Here is a 14,310-nt window from a genome sequence, read left to right as displayed (position 1 = left end):
GCAACCAATTAGTACTACCTTCTGAAAAATCTTTCTTCAACTTTGAATTCTTCTACAAATTACAAAAATTCCACCGTGAAGTTAGCTTTACATTCAATGGTACAGCAACGTTAAAAAAATCATTACTTTTCAAATGAAAGATGGTAGATTTCTTGAGAGAAATTATAATTGATGTGTAAGGTTGTAAGTACAAGTTGGGGAAGAGTTCAAACACAAATGACTGTCCATGTAATGAAAAAAATATTAATTTTAAGTAAACTTGAATATAAGTAAGTTTCAAAACAGTACTCTTGCACTTATTATAGTATCTCTTATTCCTAAAAGCGGCTTTTTTCATTTTTACCACTTCATTGTAATGGCTTTAATACGAATTGATTAGTGTATCTATCCAGGGCAATACATATATAACCCCCTGAATCTCGATTATCAATATTACATATTTACGTAGCAAATTGCATACATCTAAGGATATAGCGATGCCATCAGATACATACCTATATCATCAGTTTATTTATTCCAATTAAATAACCCTGATAATGTTTACGTTAATGACAGATTTATATTAAAATTATGGTGAGCAAGTAAAAACTACAAATTTCAGATTGATTAGACATTTGGAGGAGAGTTCGATTACTAAAGTTCTATGAAGACAATGGAATAGTTGAAGATATCAAAGATATGATACAATATATTTGATCAAATACGCTGACAATGCTTTTTTGCTTATGACAATTATAATTAGAGAAGGGGCAGAACATTGAGGGATCAATAGAAACACATCCAAGGATTTCACAGAATCCATGGACTTGAGATTCCATCCTTCATGAGTGAAAATATAACCAAAAGTACAGTGCCCTCATGAAAAAATGGCATTAATTAAAGTATTGCCATATCTGTTTTTAGTCATGAAATTCAATATTTATGGGAATGAATTCACTAAAATATTCCTAACACTGAAAAAAATACGTGGTATTAGGGCTGTGCAAGTTTAGAATTTTCTAGATTAAAGGGAGAAAAAATTACTGGTCAACAACCACTTGATTTGGAGATGAGCATTCCCAAAAAACTGAGTCTCGAGTTTGTCTTGAGCTGGATTGCGATCTGTGTTGCAGTGGACGTAATATTTCTGGGACTTGAAATATTGTGCAACATAGTCAGTCATATTAATTCCCTAACATTTTTGAGACGATTTCATGATGTCACGCCACATAAATGGCAAAATCTTTTAGTTCCAGGCATAGAATCAAGAAGAAAATGGAGTTTTGTCTGCAGTTTCTTTTCCCTATATAACACCCCCATAAGGAGGAGAGAAACATTGAGCAAAAATATTTTCTATGCAGCATTTCCCAAAAGGAACTTACAAGAAAGATAGTGGAGCCTTGACCATGGCATAGGGCTAGACAAAAATACACACAAAAAATTTCCACGAGAGAACCTGAAGCATTTCTAGCTCTAGCATACATCCAATAATTTAATTAACTGGTTTAATTTAGGCCTAGTCAGAATGTCACAATTGCATAACAAAATTTCCACAAATGAAATTTTGATCTAGCTCTCTGAGATTTTGTTACCAGCATGCATACCAGGAATTGTGAAAGTCTTGTTTATTTGATGAAATCTAGAATTTATAGTTTAAAAAACTTATATAAAATATGATTATCTCTTATTAAAAACACTTCACATGATTGAACTCTTTAAGCCAACGTTAACACATGTTTTGTTTACCCAGGAACATTAAACAAAATATAAAATAAAAATATGATGGATTATTTAGCATTTCTTGTGCTCAGATGCCTGTTTATCAAGCACTAGTTCAGGAAAGGTCTAGGTAAATAGGAAATTTTTGGCATCATGTAGTCTTTGAGAGAATTGAACAGCAATTTAAAACATTTTTCCTTCTAAAATTCCACTAGCACATCCAATTATCATTATTCACATGAAAATAATTTCAATTGAATAGTACCTTACATTTCTAATCCATTGCTTTCTTTGAATTCCCTGAATTTATGGAAACTATGAATTTTTTTACAATAATCTCCTCTAATTAATAATTGTGACATTGTATAGTTTGTAATGTTGAAGGCAGTCGATTCACTTGAATATATTTCATACCCTTTCTTGTTATCAACAAAATTCTAAATACTGGACCTGTCTACTCTCAGATGATACCACAAATAAATGGCAAAATGTTGGCATCTTTTATTGGATATTTTTATTAGGAAATTATTAAATGTTGGATATCTTTTATTAAGAAAAAGAGGCGACCAGAACTGCAGAGGAAAAACCTTAAATAAGGAAAGAAAACTTTGAATCTCTTTCTATATTCAAGATTTTTTCAAACATTTGCTCAATAATCCTCGATTTAAAAAAAATCCCTCCTCGCACAGGCCTACGTGGTTTGTCTTAAATCTATACGTTTTACTCACTCAGTGGAGATAGAAGAGAACTTGGATCGACACAAAAGCCAACATATGCATGAAAAAAGTCCATCACTTCAGAGAGGCAGTTATGGTTCACTAAATCACGAAGGAAACGTGAAAACTGCTTTTCACTGGCTCGGTGTAATTTTGTTAAAATACTTTGGCCCTGTGAGCGTAAGAAATCAGCTGGTGGTCCTCTTTGCCCATCAGAACATCCATGAGGGCAGCCCAAATGCTTCAGAACCCTGAGAATGTTTACAAGAAAAATTTTAAATGGCATCAATGCAATCTATTAAAAGTTCAAACACAAAAAGACCTGTATGCATAGTCTGACCTACACCTCCAATTCAATCTCTGAACGCATCATAAGCACCTCCAACTCCAAATTCCATTGCACAGTTGAACCAGAGGTCACTTCAGAACTCCCTAGTGATTGAGTTAGACTCCATCAAAGAAGGTTGGTTACAGGTGTCTTCTCGCAAGGAGGAGGCATTATAAGGAGTTGTTGTAAACAAACAAGATGGACGACCCACTACTATAGTATCACCTGTTGCGATATTTAATAAATATCAAAAGTTTTACAACACTCCACAATGCAATTAAAAATTTGCTTTTCTCACTAATGCAGCACTCCCCACTTAAAGTGCTTTTTAAGACAATGGAGGAAGAATTTGGATTTACCATTTTTTTATTTTTTTTTCAAACTGTGATATTGTAATTTTGATGAGTAATTCTCACTTGTTCAATCAAGGTAAGTTGAATATTGTGGATCACTATTTAATGGTCTTGTATCCTGCATATTAAAAAATATTTTTACCGGCCATCCCGGTATTGTTTGCTAGATAGGACACTTACACTGTTTTCAAATGATTTTGAATATCTCCCTTCCGACAATGCAAATTCTTTTGTCATGAAAATATTTTCATTAATGTTATGACTATTAATGGTAATTGTTAATATTTTACATTTGTGTTCCAATGCTGTATTAATAAGTATTGCTTTATTCTGGGTCAAAATCCTGTTTGCTCCTTGAGACACTCTTTTTCTAACAACTACCTTCCCATTTTAGCTCCACTTCTGTTAGTTTTTTTCTGTGAGGCGTCACAGGAAATGTCAGCATTTACATGAAAAGTTTTTGAGAACACTGATGACTAGACAAGGCGACCATCATCGAAGCTAAGGAGATCGCCTCCTTCAGTGACTTTGCTGTGCAATAGAGGTGCCTCTCTCTTGATCGACCCTTCTATGAGAACAAGGTTGAATTGGAGATCAAGGTCCGACTATGCATACGGGGCTAAGATGGCCTAATACCATGATTCCTATGACATGCAAATACATAGAAAGTAGAACTAGAGGAAGCAACAAACTTTTTTAACAATGCAAAGATATCATGTTACAGCATACTCTCGGTTATCCAGCTGCAGTTTATCCGTGTTGCTGATTATCTGTGCACAAGTTCACGCTACTTTGACGTTTTCCGCAATCTTTATAAAGAAAATAAAATTGGATGCAAAAGCACCAAGATATTTGCATTTAAATGTAAGGCCACACTGGGCTTATTATTAATTATGATCCCCTTTATGAAATAGAATTACTTTATTTACTTGCTGACAAGGAATTTTTCAAGTTTACTTGAACGTCTACTCTAGCATTGTAGACGACGATCAGCAGCCGGAAAAAAAACTATTGATAAATTTTACAAGGTTCTTCAATGGTAAACCAATCTTAAAGTAAGAGTAATGTTATCTACGATCTCTAATTGTATATTTTATACCACCAATTCAGAAGTAATGCCGTGGCTTCACATGCGGTTGAATACAGCCCAAGTGAACCGGAGAATTTGTCGCACTCGGGCATGTTTACGCCGCAACTAGTCAAGGTTTAACTGGAAGGGAAGGGAATAGTAGAAGTGAAGGCAGTGAGGGAAGTGGAAGTAGAGAGATAGCATGAGTCATAGCCAGGCACTCCCCACCGTAGACAATTGGCCATTAGTCCTATAACTGCTGCAAGTTCCTATAACTGCTGCTGGGCAATGGCATGATCGCGCACCCTTTACCTTCTAGGTAGTTACGTGCTCCTTTTTTTCAACCATTGACGAGTGTGATCATGCTCAGTGATCATGGATCAGCAGTTGCATCCTGGGCAGCTTGTGCGAGACGCGACTATGTGGCGTGGTGCCTGAAATCTAGAGTTTCCGATGTTTTGGAGTGGTTTCAAAGCATTTGTGCACACCACTTCCCTGAATCCATGATCTCGCAGCCACGGATGCGTTTCCTTAGGAAACTAGGTATTACACGCAGCAGTAAAAGTAAGAGAACAATTTCATTATCGCCACTAAAAAGATTGCGGTCAGGAAAAGAAAGCTCATTATGATTCTGGAAAGCAATCTAAACTAACAGACTATAATAATAGATTGTTTGCATAAATAATAATAGATCGTTTGATTTGCATAAATTTAAAAAATTACAAGAAATTGATGACCAAGTTTGGATTTTTCGTGTTTTCCGATTATTCATACCACCTCTCCCCATCAATAGCCCGGATAATCGAGAGTATGCTGTGCTTGTAAGTACAATGATGTGCGGTAAGCTTTGATGATGGGAAATTTAAACTCTTAAGGTAAACCTAATCATGCAAATAAAACTTAAATTTTTTAACTTTTCTCTTTGCCGGGAAAAGATAAAATCTTACAAAACTTGAATTGCAAAAATGAGAATCAATAAACAAGTAGTCTGAATTACAAAATTGTTGAACTAAATAATGCTATCAAATGAAAGTAAATGTTTATCTCCAATAAGTATTTTTACTCAGTAACATAACATCTGCATTCTCTCACTTAGTGATTAAACCCAGGGGTTGGTTTTAATAGGTGAGGGTACATCTCATCCCAGTCTTTGTCACAGGCAAGTGTATTTCTCTCATTCAGGGTAAGGGAAGGGGAGACAGCTCCTTTCCTTGGGCCACCTTGCACTTTAAGGATTTTTGCCTGAGGGCATCTAGTAACTTTACTCAGGATTTGAACATGGAACACCTCAGTCAGCAGCCATGCACTACTCTACCCACTAGGATAACATTCTCCCAACTTCCTCATTATCAATAAAAAGTAGGATTCAGATATGGAGCTGTAAGTAGTATAATATCAACTCTAAGGTAGAGAGTTCCTTAACCAGAAGAGTAAAAAAAACTCTTACACTGGCTTAACAAAAAACCTAAAAATTTTAATAATATTCCATATTTTAAACCCAATAGAAAAAGAAATGAAAAGCAACATGGCATGTATTTCTTCTGAAACTAAGATAAAAACTGCTCTCTTACATATAAAACACTATGCAAGGGTCGACAAAATAAATACATAGCATGTAGACTCGCCTGACAACACAATTCATGATCAGGCTGTGAGGTGAACTCCACTCCGATAACAGTGTTTTCCCTTCTTTAGATGACGCACTCTGCTCCTTAGCATCTTCTTTCGCTGTACCACTTGTTTCTCCTTCAGATGCGGCAGTGGCATCCTTCCAACCTGAATTCCCCGGAGAAGGTGCAGACATTTCAGATGGGCCACCAGCTCCTGATGAAGCAGCTGCCTCCTCTCTTAAGCACTGCTTCAGCACTCCCATGTCCATAAGTAGTTCACACAAATTCAGAATCACTTCACAAACACGCAGAGTGCAAATATTGTCACGAATAGCAGCAGAATGGACAGCCTGAAAAGCCAAATCAAATGACTTATTGCAGAGTAGAAATAACTCCATTAAAATGTTTAATTCATTTAAGATAACTAATGAATTTGATATCTGTCTTCTATGCCCTCATAATAATACAGGCTGCAGGATAACTGATAAAAAGAGACCTTAAGTATTCCAATAACTTCATAATCTCTATAAATATATATGTATAGGTATTATGATTTTTTCACAGCAATGCATGAGGCAATGAAAGTAAAATCCATTAAAACGTTTTTAAAGTATGTAATTCTCATACATGTATTGATTACCCAAAATTAAAGCAGAGACCAAATTTTTTGAGTAGTTCTAAGTTAAGCCTAAATAGGAATAAAATTGATAAACCACTAATAAAATCTTTATGATAAAAATAAAGACAAAATGAAAAAAAAATCACTAACACTACCTTGATCAACAAGATTACAGACGATAAGATAAATTTAAAAATCCCCATTTTTAACTAAAATTCAAAATTATGGCAAAATATGGCAAAATTTTGACAAAAAACATTTGTTAATTCAGCACCCTGAAAACCATGATAGGAGGAAATCATAACCTTGCTAACCAAAGCTCTTATTCAGCACAAATTGACTTGGACTATGCATTCAAATATTTTTATCTGGTCTCCCTACATAACATGACAGACTTGTACCTACCTTCAAAACAACTTGGTAGTCAATATCACCATCCTTAGTTATGTAACATACAGAACCAGCTGCCTCAGGCATCTCTTCAACAGCATAAGTAATGTTAGAATCAGTTTGGGAACGAGTGAGACTTGGTTTTCTCTCCGGACACTTTTTCCCTTGAAGACTAATTGCATCAAGCTGACTATCAATTGAACCCTACCAAAGAAATTCATATCAGTCACTATTCCAAGAGGAAATATATTTTCTGCAATGTACAAGTTAATGCACTTTACCTGTCTCCTCATATACTCAGGTGATGGAGTAGGAGTGTGCTCAGTCACTGTTATAATGGGGTTTGGGATAGTATGGGTTTGAATGCAAGGTCCTTTGATTGGTCTAGGTTTCTCTGGATGGACCTCCCCTATGTACCTAAAAAGAGATTTCAGCATGAGAAGCATTCATTTAATTCTTCAATTTGCCAATGCCAAATAAGTGAGACATTATATAAAACAGGTAGCAGGTGAAAGTTCCCAAAATAGATAAATATGTACTTCTAAAAAGCAACTAATTGATTTAAAAACAAGAAATAATATGTTTCTGTTTCTCTGTGATGAATGACGTTTTTTTTCTAAATCTTCAGAGAAACTAAGGATTCCAATTAAAGGTGTGTATTCATTAATTCGAAGTCAATCCAAATGCGGTAGGGTGAGTATTACGTGTTTCTGTGTAGGTACTACGTTACACAGTGCAGTCACAAACAAGATAACGACACAGAAGCAATCACATAAATACTCCCCTATGGACCAAGCCCCTTCATGTGTAACTAAATTAAAAGTGCAGTATTTTCTAAACTACTCAAGAAGGACTAGAAAGTGCAAGTTTTAATCAAGCTAACTTACCCACCAGTCAATTCATCTATCAAACAGCTGAGGCAAGAGAGAGAAAGAATAATGAGAGACTGTCCAGAAGAGAAACAGAATACAGGAAAGATTAAGAGATGGAAATACAAGAACAAAATTACACAATTTACACTTCTTTTCAGAACACATTAACATGATCACTGTCAAAGAGTAATGTATAGATAAAGAACACTGTGATGCATAGTCATTCCACCTACTGTAGGAACACATAAAAGTATGACTGATAATGTTTTTTTAAATTTTCTATTTAGCAAGAGAGAGGATGAGAGAGCATGCTTGCTATATCATATATTTCTATATCAGTATAAAATCTGTAACATGCTAATATCAATGAAATCCAACTGATGATTGCACAGTGCATACATAAAATTTGACCAGCAATGCAAGAATTGATTTCCATATGCATCACATATCACTCATCTATTGACCTCATCTATTGTGAACAAAACAAATGGCATTGTTCCATAAACTGGAGCTCACACTTAGATCACATATTTATCTAATTTAGATAGGCCAATAAATCAGGATCCATATATCTCCGGTTGGTGATTTCGATAGACTCAAAAATACTCAAGTGAAAAAAATCTCTTATTAAATATTTCCAGGCAATACTTTGAAAATGTCACAGCTGTGGACACAAAATTGAGATTTATGCTGGACATAGGAAAAGTGGTGATCAGTGAATTGAAAGACCCCTTTGCTAATGATAACACAGTTCTCTTAAAATTTACAATGGCTTATCTTCAAAAGATGAAAATTTGCTTGAAAATTTGAAATCCCTACACTCTCGAATCTGATCTGCGTGAAAAAATTCAAGCTTTCAAGATGGGAAGTAATACCACACCTCAAAGGCAAGTTCCATCATAAATATCATTTGTAGAAGGAGACACATTGGCAGATATTTGAATGAGATAAATGTATTGAGAGATAGCATCAATAACACAGGTCTACAAAAAAAATTTTTGCCGAAAATCTTAAACTGATTTTTACTACAATTGGGGTGCTGAATCTAAAAATGGAATCAGTTTTTTCTATCAGCTCTACTTTAGTAGATATAGCATTTTCATCCCTCAATCATTTGGATTCTATAGATATTTATGGATTGATAGCATAAACACCCAATTACATATTATGATAACATTATTTTATCATAGTTTTTTTAAACATTACTATTCCTTTATGAATACATTATTACTTGAGAACTTTTAATCATACAGTAAATAATTTTCTAACAAAACAAATTAACAAAGTGAGCTTAATGTATTTAGTTTTTCTGCATAGCATCCCAGCATTTCCTCATGTGTGCAGTTTCGTTCCTAATGTATGAAATTTCCCCGCTGAGCTCTGAGGGAATACATTAAATGCATCCGAAACTTTTCCCGATACAAATGGTAACAGTGGCAATAATGACGAGGGAACATCACTATGTCCAATATGCTTTATGCAAGGTGAGATAAAAACCTAGGCAGAGGTCTTAACTTTTCAACAACAATATCTGAATTACCGAATTCACCTGTAGAAGCCACGCACCTTTTTTTCCGGAAATGCCGGTGAAAAAATGGGGGTGCGAGGCTTACATGAATTCTCCAAATTTTAACGTAAGCCGTGTTCCATTCTCCCTCAAATTCTTATCGTTTATTTCTCCAGGGTTTAGATTTGAAACTAGGAAACCATCGCAGGAATTACATTTATAATATTAAAAGATACATTTATGTATTTACTCTTCTAAGAGTGTGCCTTTTTTCAGTTTCAAATGATAAAAATACAAACATAATAATTAAATGTAAGCAAGCAAATTTAAAGTAAAACCGTGCTAACAATGTAAAGTTTTAAAAATATTATGAGTATAAATATACAAATATGAACTAGAAGAATGCAAAAATTCAAGATGATACATATTATTATTTATTTTAATGGAATGTTAGAAGATATGACAATTTATATGTTGTGTCATTTTATCACATCGAAAGGAAATTTTGTTAACGAAACAGCCATTTAGTGAAAATAACATGATAAATTAACCAAGTAAATTTTTCATTTAAGGCATAAGCAAGTAAAAGTTACCAAACACATTTGCTGAATACTTAAAAGTAAAAACGAACGGAATTCAATGTGTATTTAGTTTAAAAATATTTGTTTATGTGATCCAATAATCCACGATTGATCCAATGATCCACAATTTACCTCATTTGTAAATTAATTAAAAAACTCACAACTTGCTTAGTAAATTATTTAAACATGTTGTCTGATATCAACCAATCATTTTTTGTACATTGATTGCCTTTTGCCTCAAAGAAAATAGCAAAAGCTATGATAATTTCGCCAAAATAATTATAGAATGATACACTCTGAGGATTGGTAATTATTATCAACCTAATTGAGTAGATGGTGGTAAATTAACCATACTTTATTTTAACCATATTTGCACATTCTAAGATAGTTTCTTTCCCTCCGAACCCCAGAAGAGGAACCTTCTTACAACTGGATTCAAAATCTCAACTTCAATTGCGGGTCGTATAATCCAAATTATGGATATCTGAGTTTGCCACCTAATACCTTTGCAAAAAGAGAGATGTTAAAATAGCTGTATAATAATTAGCATCTTTGGTAAGTAAAATATGATGCTGATGATAAAGGCACCGTATTACTTATCACCCACAGATTTTGGGTACAAAAATAGGACTACCTTCGGACAGTGGCGTACGGATGGAATGGCCTGGTGGCAACCCCCCCCCCTCACCCCCAGGCAATGGGGAGTCATGGGGAGTCTGGGGGAAAATTTTTGAAAAATGACATGCTTGGATATACATTTTACATTATTTTGGCACAAAAAAATTAACCTTAAGGAGATGCAGTTATTAATTTTCAAAACTAGACAATAGTTTTAAATATATATATATTTCTCTGAGGCTTTAGGGGGGATCTATCCCCTCATATCCCCATAGTTACGCCACTGCATTTGGAGATGTAAGGTAAATAGGTACTATTCTACATAAATTTTTCCTTGATGGAGTTTCATAAAATATGAGTCGTCTTAGAATCATGTTCATCTTAGATTTGTACAAATATGGCAATTTAAAATTATTAGTAACAATTAGCGATTATAATTAAATATTACGATTTCTTCTAAGTATTAAAATTTAAAAGCAAAAAAATCTAATAAGCACTAAGCTTGATTCAGAATTTAAAATTAACAAAAGATAATGAGAAAAATGATTTATTTTAATGAATTATTATTTCTGTCAACTAATTGAGATCAGTTTACTTATTTGCAATTATGATTCCACCTGAATACTATACTTAAGCATACAGGCATAATTTTTCAAAATATTAGGGAAACTAAATACTAAATCAGTATAATACACACAGGCATACAGCCTCTATATTCAATACAATATCCTCTTTTTCATAAGGGCGTAAAACTGAATTCAGAATTAACAGAAAACAGAGGATAATGCTAATTATAATATATTATTAATATATTTTATCATTTAGATGTCCCCACAGAGCCATATGTTGAATGAGAGTATTATATGTTCATTTAATAAAGAGGATACTGCATCAAAGGATAGATGCACTCATGAAAACAAAAACTATTATACAGTTCACATTAATCATATTATAAGAGATAAACTAGACTTCTAGTGTATCAATCTACAAGACCACAAGAATCAAGAAAATTATGAACACTTGAAAGCTATCACCTGACCTTTGTCACCATCTTAACATATTGGCCGAAACATAAGCAGCATGTGAGGCATTTCTACTAATTACTATTTCACATTTTCCAAGCTATGAGCCAAAACGATGAGTTAATTTTGTAATTGAAGCAGGTACCTGAAGAAAGAAAACTATACATTTTAGTACATAATTTGACATGCATGTACTGGCATTAAGATGCGTTGAACTTATGTTGATTTTTGCATAGGAATTGGACTGATTTTTTATGGGCTCATTGAAATTTCAAGTTTTGCTGACTTTGTTTCCACTGGCACAATACAACCTCAAGCAAGTAATTGTGTGCCCCATTTGTTCAAGAGAGATATTTGAAAAATAAATAGAAGAGTAAATTTAATGATTAAAAAATTAAAATAGATACATGAAACTTTTAGTTGAGCTGATCCTCTTTAAACTGATTGCTCGTCCAGAAATAATACTGGTTCCACTTATGATGGAATTTGTTTAATGATCGGTCCTCCAGAAAAGATTAATATCATAGAGCAAGGGTGTACTGCAGAGCATTTCCATGGTATGTAGCTGGCTAGATCAAGATTAAATTTGTTGTCTTCAGCAGAGGATTTAACAGAGAGATCACAGGGATTTAATAGTTTTTGTATCTTCATAGAGGAGTAAAGGGAGTGTATGAGTAAATGCATGACTAAAAGTTCCAACTATGAGAGAAGTTTGAGCTGTATTTATATATTACATATTATTTTAGGCTGCTTATGTGATGGCCAAAACTGTTAAAAGCTATCTTCTTATACATATTTGAATGAGTCTGCTGAAAGACAAATGCAGGATGGCATGACTATAAATGAATAAGGAGAAATTTTCACACTTCATGCAAAATAAAAATTGACATTAAACATGGACTGCAAACAATTCTAGTGCACCCTATACATTGTCTGTATTCCTCAGGATGTAGGCCTTCTTCAATATGCAATACTATTTGAAATGATTTTTAGTAAAAAAAAATTATGCATATTAGGAGATACATATTAAGCTGTATTTCAAATTTTACCAGAAAAAAACTTTAAATGTGAGAGGGCTAAAGAATAGGTTACTGTAAATATAAATTTCTTCAAATGTATACCACACACATTCAGTGGCACTACATTATTACTAGTATGGCTTACTGTGACATCCTCGCCAAAATGAGAGATTACAGTGGCACTGTTAATTGACTTAAGATTAGCATGTGAAAAAATAGGTATGGTTAATATGAGACCCTTTTGGTGTAGTCACCTACCATTGCCAGAGATTCAATCTTCAAAAAACATTCATCAATAGTGCTCAGTTGCTGTGATTGCTAGCAATCAGTTCGAAATGAAATTAATACAGAGTGTTATGTGTCAATTGCACACTGTTAGCTGCCATCAATTGTTTTACAGTTACACTGAGGGAAAATATTGCAGCATTTAAAGCTGCAATTACATATTCGATCACCATTAGTTCTCTGGGCAGTTGAGAGCAAACCATTATGAATTTCGCTGTTTTTTCTGACTTGATTTACACTATTTAGTTGAAAAGCCTATGTGCCCACAATAGTTGTCCTAAAATGATGTCTAGATAATATTTTTTATAAGATACTTAATTTTTATTCATATCATTACACGGTTTAGGATATTCTTGTGAAGTATTTTAATGATTCTAAGTGCTAAACTAAATTTGAAAAATGGCATTTGGAAACAACAGCTATTTCAGTGGTATTCTTTACTAACTTAGCAGAATATTTTTCACAGTAGATAATACACTGAATCACATCAGATGATAAAAAACGTCATTCGAGGTAGGATCTCATTCCTTTGCTTCTTTTTCTCTGCCGTAACATATGCTAAACGTGCTTGTATCAATCAAAAAAAAATAACAAAAATAGGATATGGTAAAGGCAAAGAATAACCACTTTACAATTTTGATTACTCAACCATAGTTGAATTTATGTGATACTGATTAAAATAATAGAATGCTCCAGTAAATACACTACTTATGTAGGCAAGTGTGGCTTGGTTGGTCATGCATTGGGATTATTGCTATAATTTTTGCATGTTTTCGAGTCAGTACAGCGCTTAAACATTGAAGGATAGTTGGTAAATAAGGTAAGGGTATTGACTGTCATACAAACTTTCCCCTACTTTTGGCATTGATCCATAACAAATCTGGCCCCAAAATAGGCATTGACAATAGGTTTCATCGGCAATATTTGCTTTACCCCTAAGACAATAATTTACCACAGCAAGGATTTATTTGGGCACTGTGCGGTATCATTTTATCAAGTTTCCACTGTATTATGAGTCTTGTATTTCACAACTAACTTGAAAAGTGACTACTACCATCAATTGAAGTTATTATTTCAAGAATATGCAGACTGGAACAATGTGACAAGGATATCATCAATTTAGGAAAGTACATTTACCAGTTAGTCAATCTCTAAAACTATGCCAATTAAACCGATACATAAACAAGAGGAAATAAAAACAGAATTTTTAAGTATCTTTATAGGAGATAGGAAATTAAACTTTTGATGCTAACTCCCTTCACATCAACATAAAAATTCATGGATGCATATGTTCTTTCTGAATACAAACACTACTTGAAATTTCAGTATATTTTAAGTCCAGAATTCAATATTTATCATTGAGACGAATTATAACAATTATGTATGTGCATTTTAGAGGAATATGAGCTGCATAAAAATTTCTCAAAAGAAAGTATACATATAACTTTATAAAAGAAACAAGTGTTACTTCTGATTGTTACAAAAGTAATTAGAATGGTATTTGATTAACCAAGCTTTCATGGCCACAGCCTTGATAACCATGCTACTTTATCAGGATATTAATATGCCACTCAGATGACACACACTATTTATTATACTTTCTTTACTATTTTAAAGAAAAGA

At 33.5% G+C, this 14,310-nt stretch overlaps 1 protein-coding gene across 1 annotated transcript in view; it reads right to left on the bottom strand.

Annotated features, from left to right (window-relative positions):
* LOC124161146 (protein unc-80 homolog) overlaps nt 1–14,310 on the bottom strand; it is a 134,860-nt gene that overhangs the window by 63,917 nt on the left and 56,633 nt on the right. Inside the window, exons 17-22 of the mRNA XM_046537385.1 lie at nt 7,671–7,697; nt 7,065–7,200; nt 6,799–6,987; nt 5,865–6,124; nt 5,790–5,825; nt 2,427–2,665 (exon numbers count right to left, since the gene is read on the bottom strand). Coding sequence (XP_046393341.1) covers nt 2,427–2,665; nt 5,790–5,825; nt 5,865–6,124; nt 6,799–6,987; nt 7,065–7,200; nt 7,671–7,697 — 887 coding nt within the window. The remainder of the gene's footprint in view (nt 1–2,426; nt 2,666–5,789; nt 5,826–5,864; nt 6,125–6,798; nt 6,988–7,064; nt 7,201–7,670; nt 7,698–14,310) is intronic.

This window comes from Ischnura elegans, chromosome 1 (assembly GCF_921293095.1).
Source record: "Ischnura elegans chromosome 1, ioIscEleg1.1, whole genome shotgun sequence".
NCBI lineage: Eukaryota > Metazoa > Arthropoda > Insecta > Odonata > Coenagrionidae > Ischnura > Ischnura elegans.
Note: the sequence above shows the minus strand (reverse complement) of the source record. Positions and strands in the feature narration are given on the sequence as shown.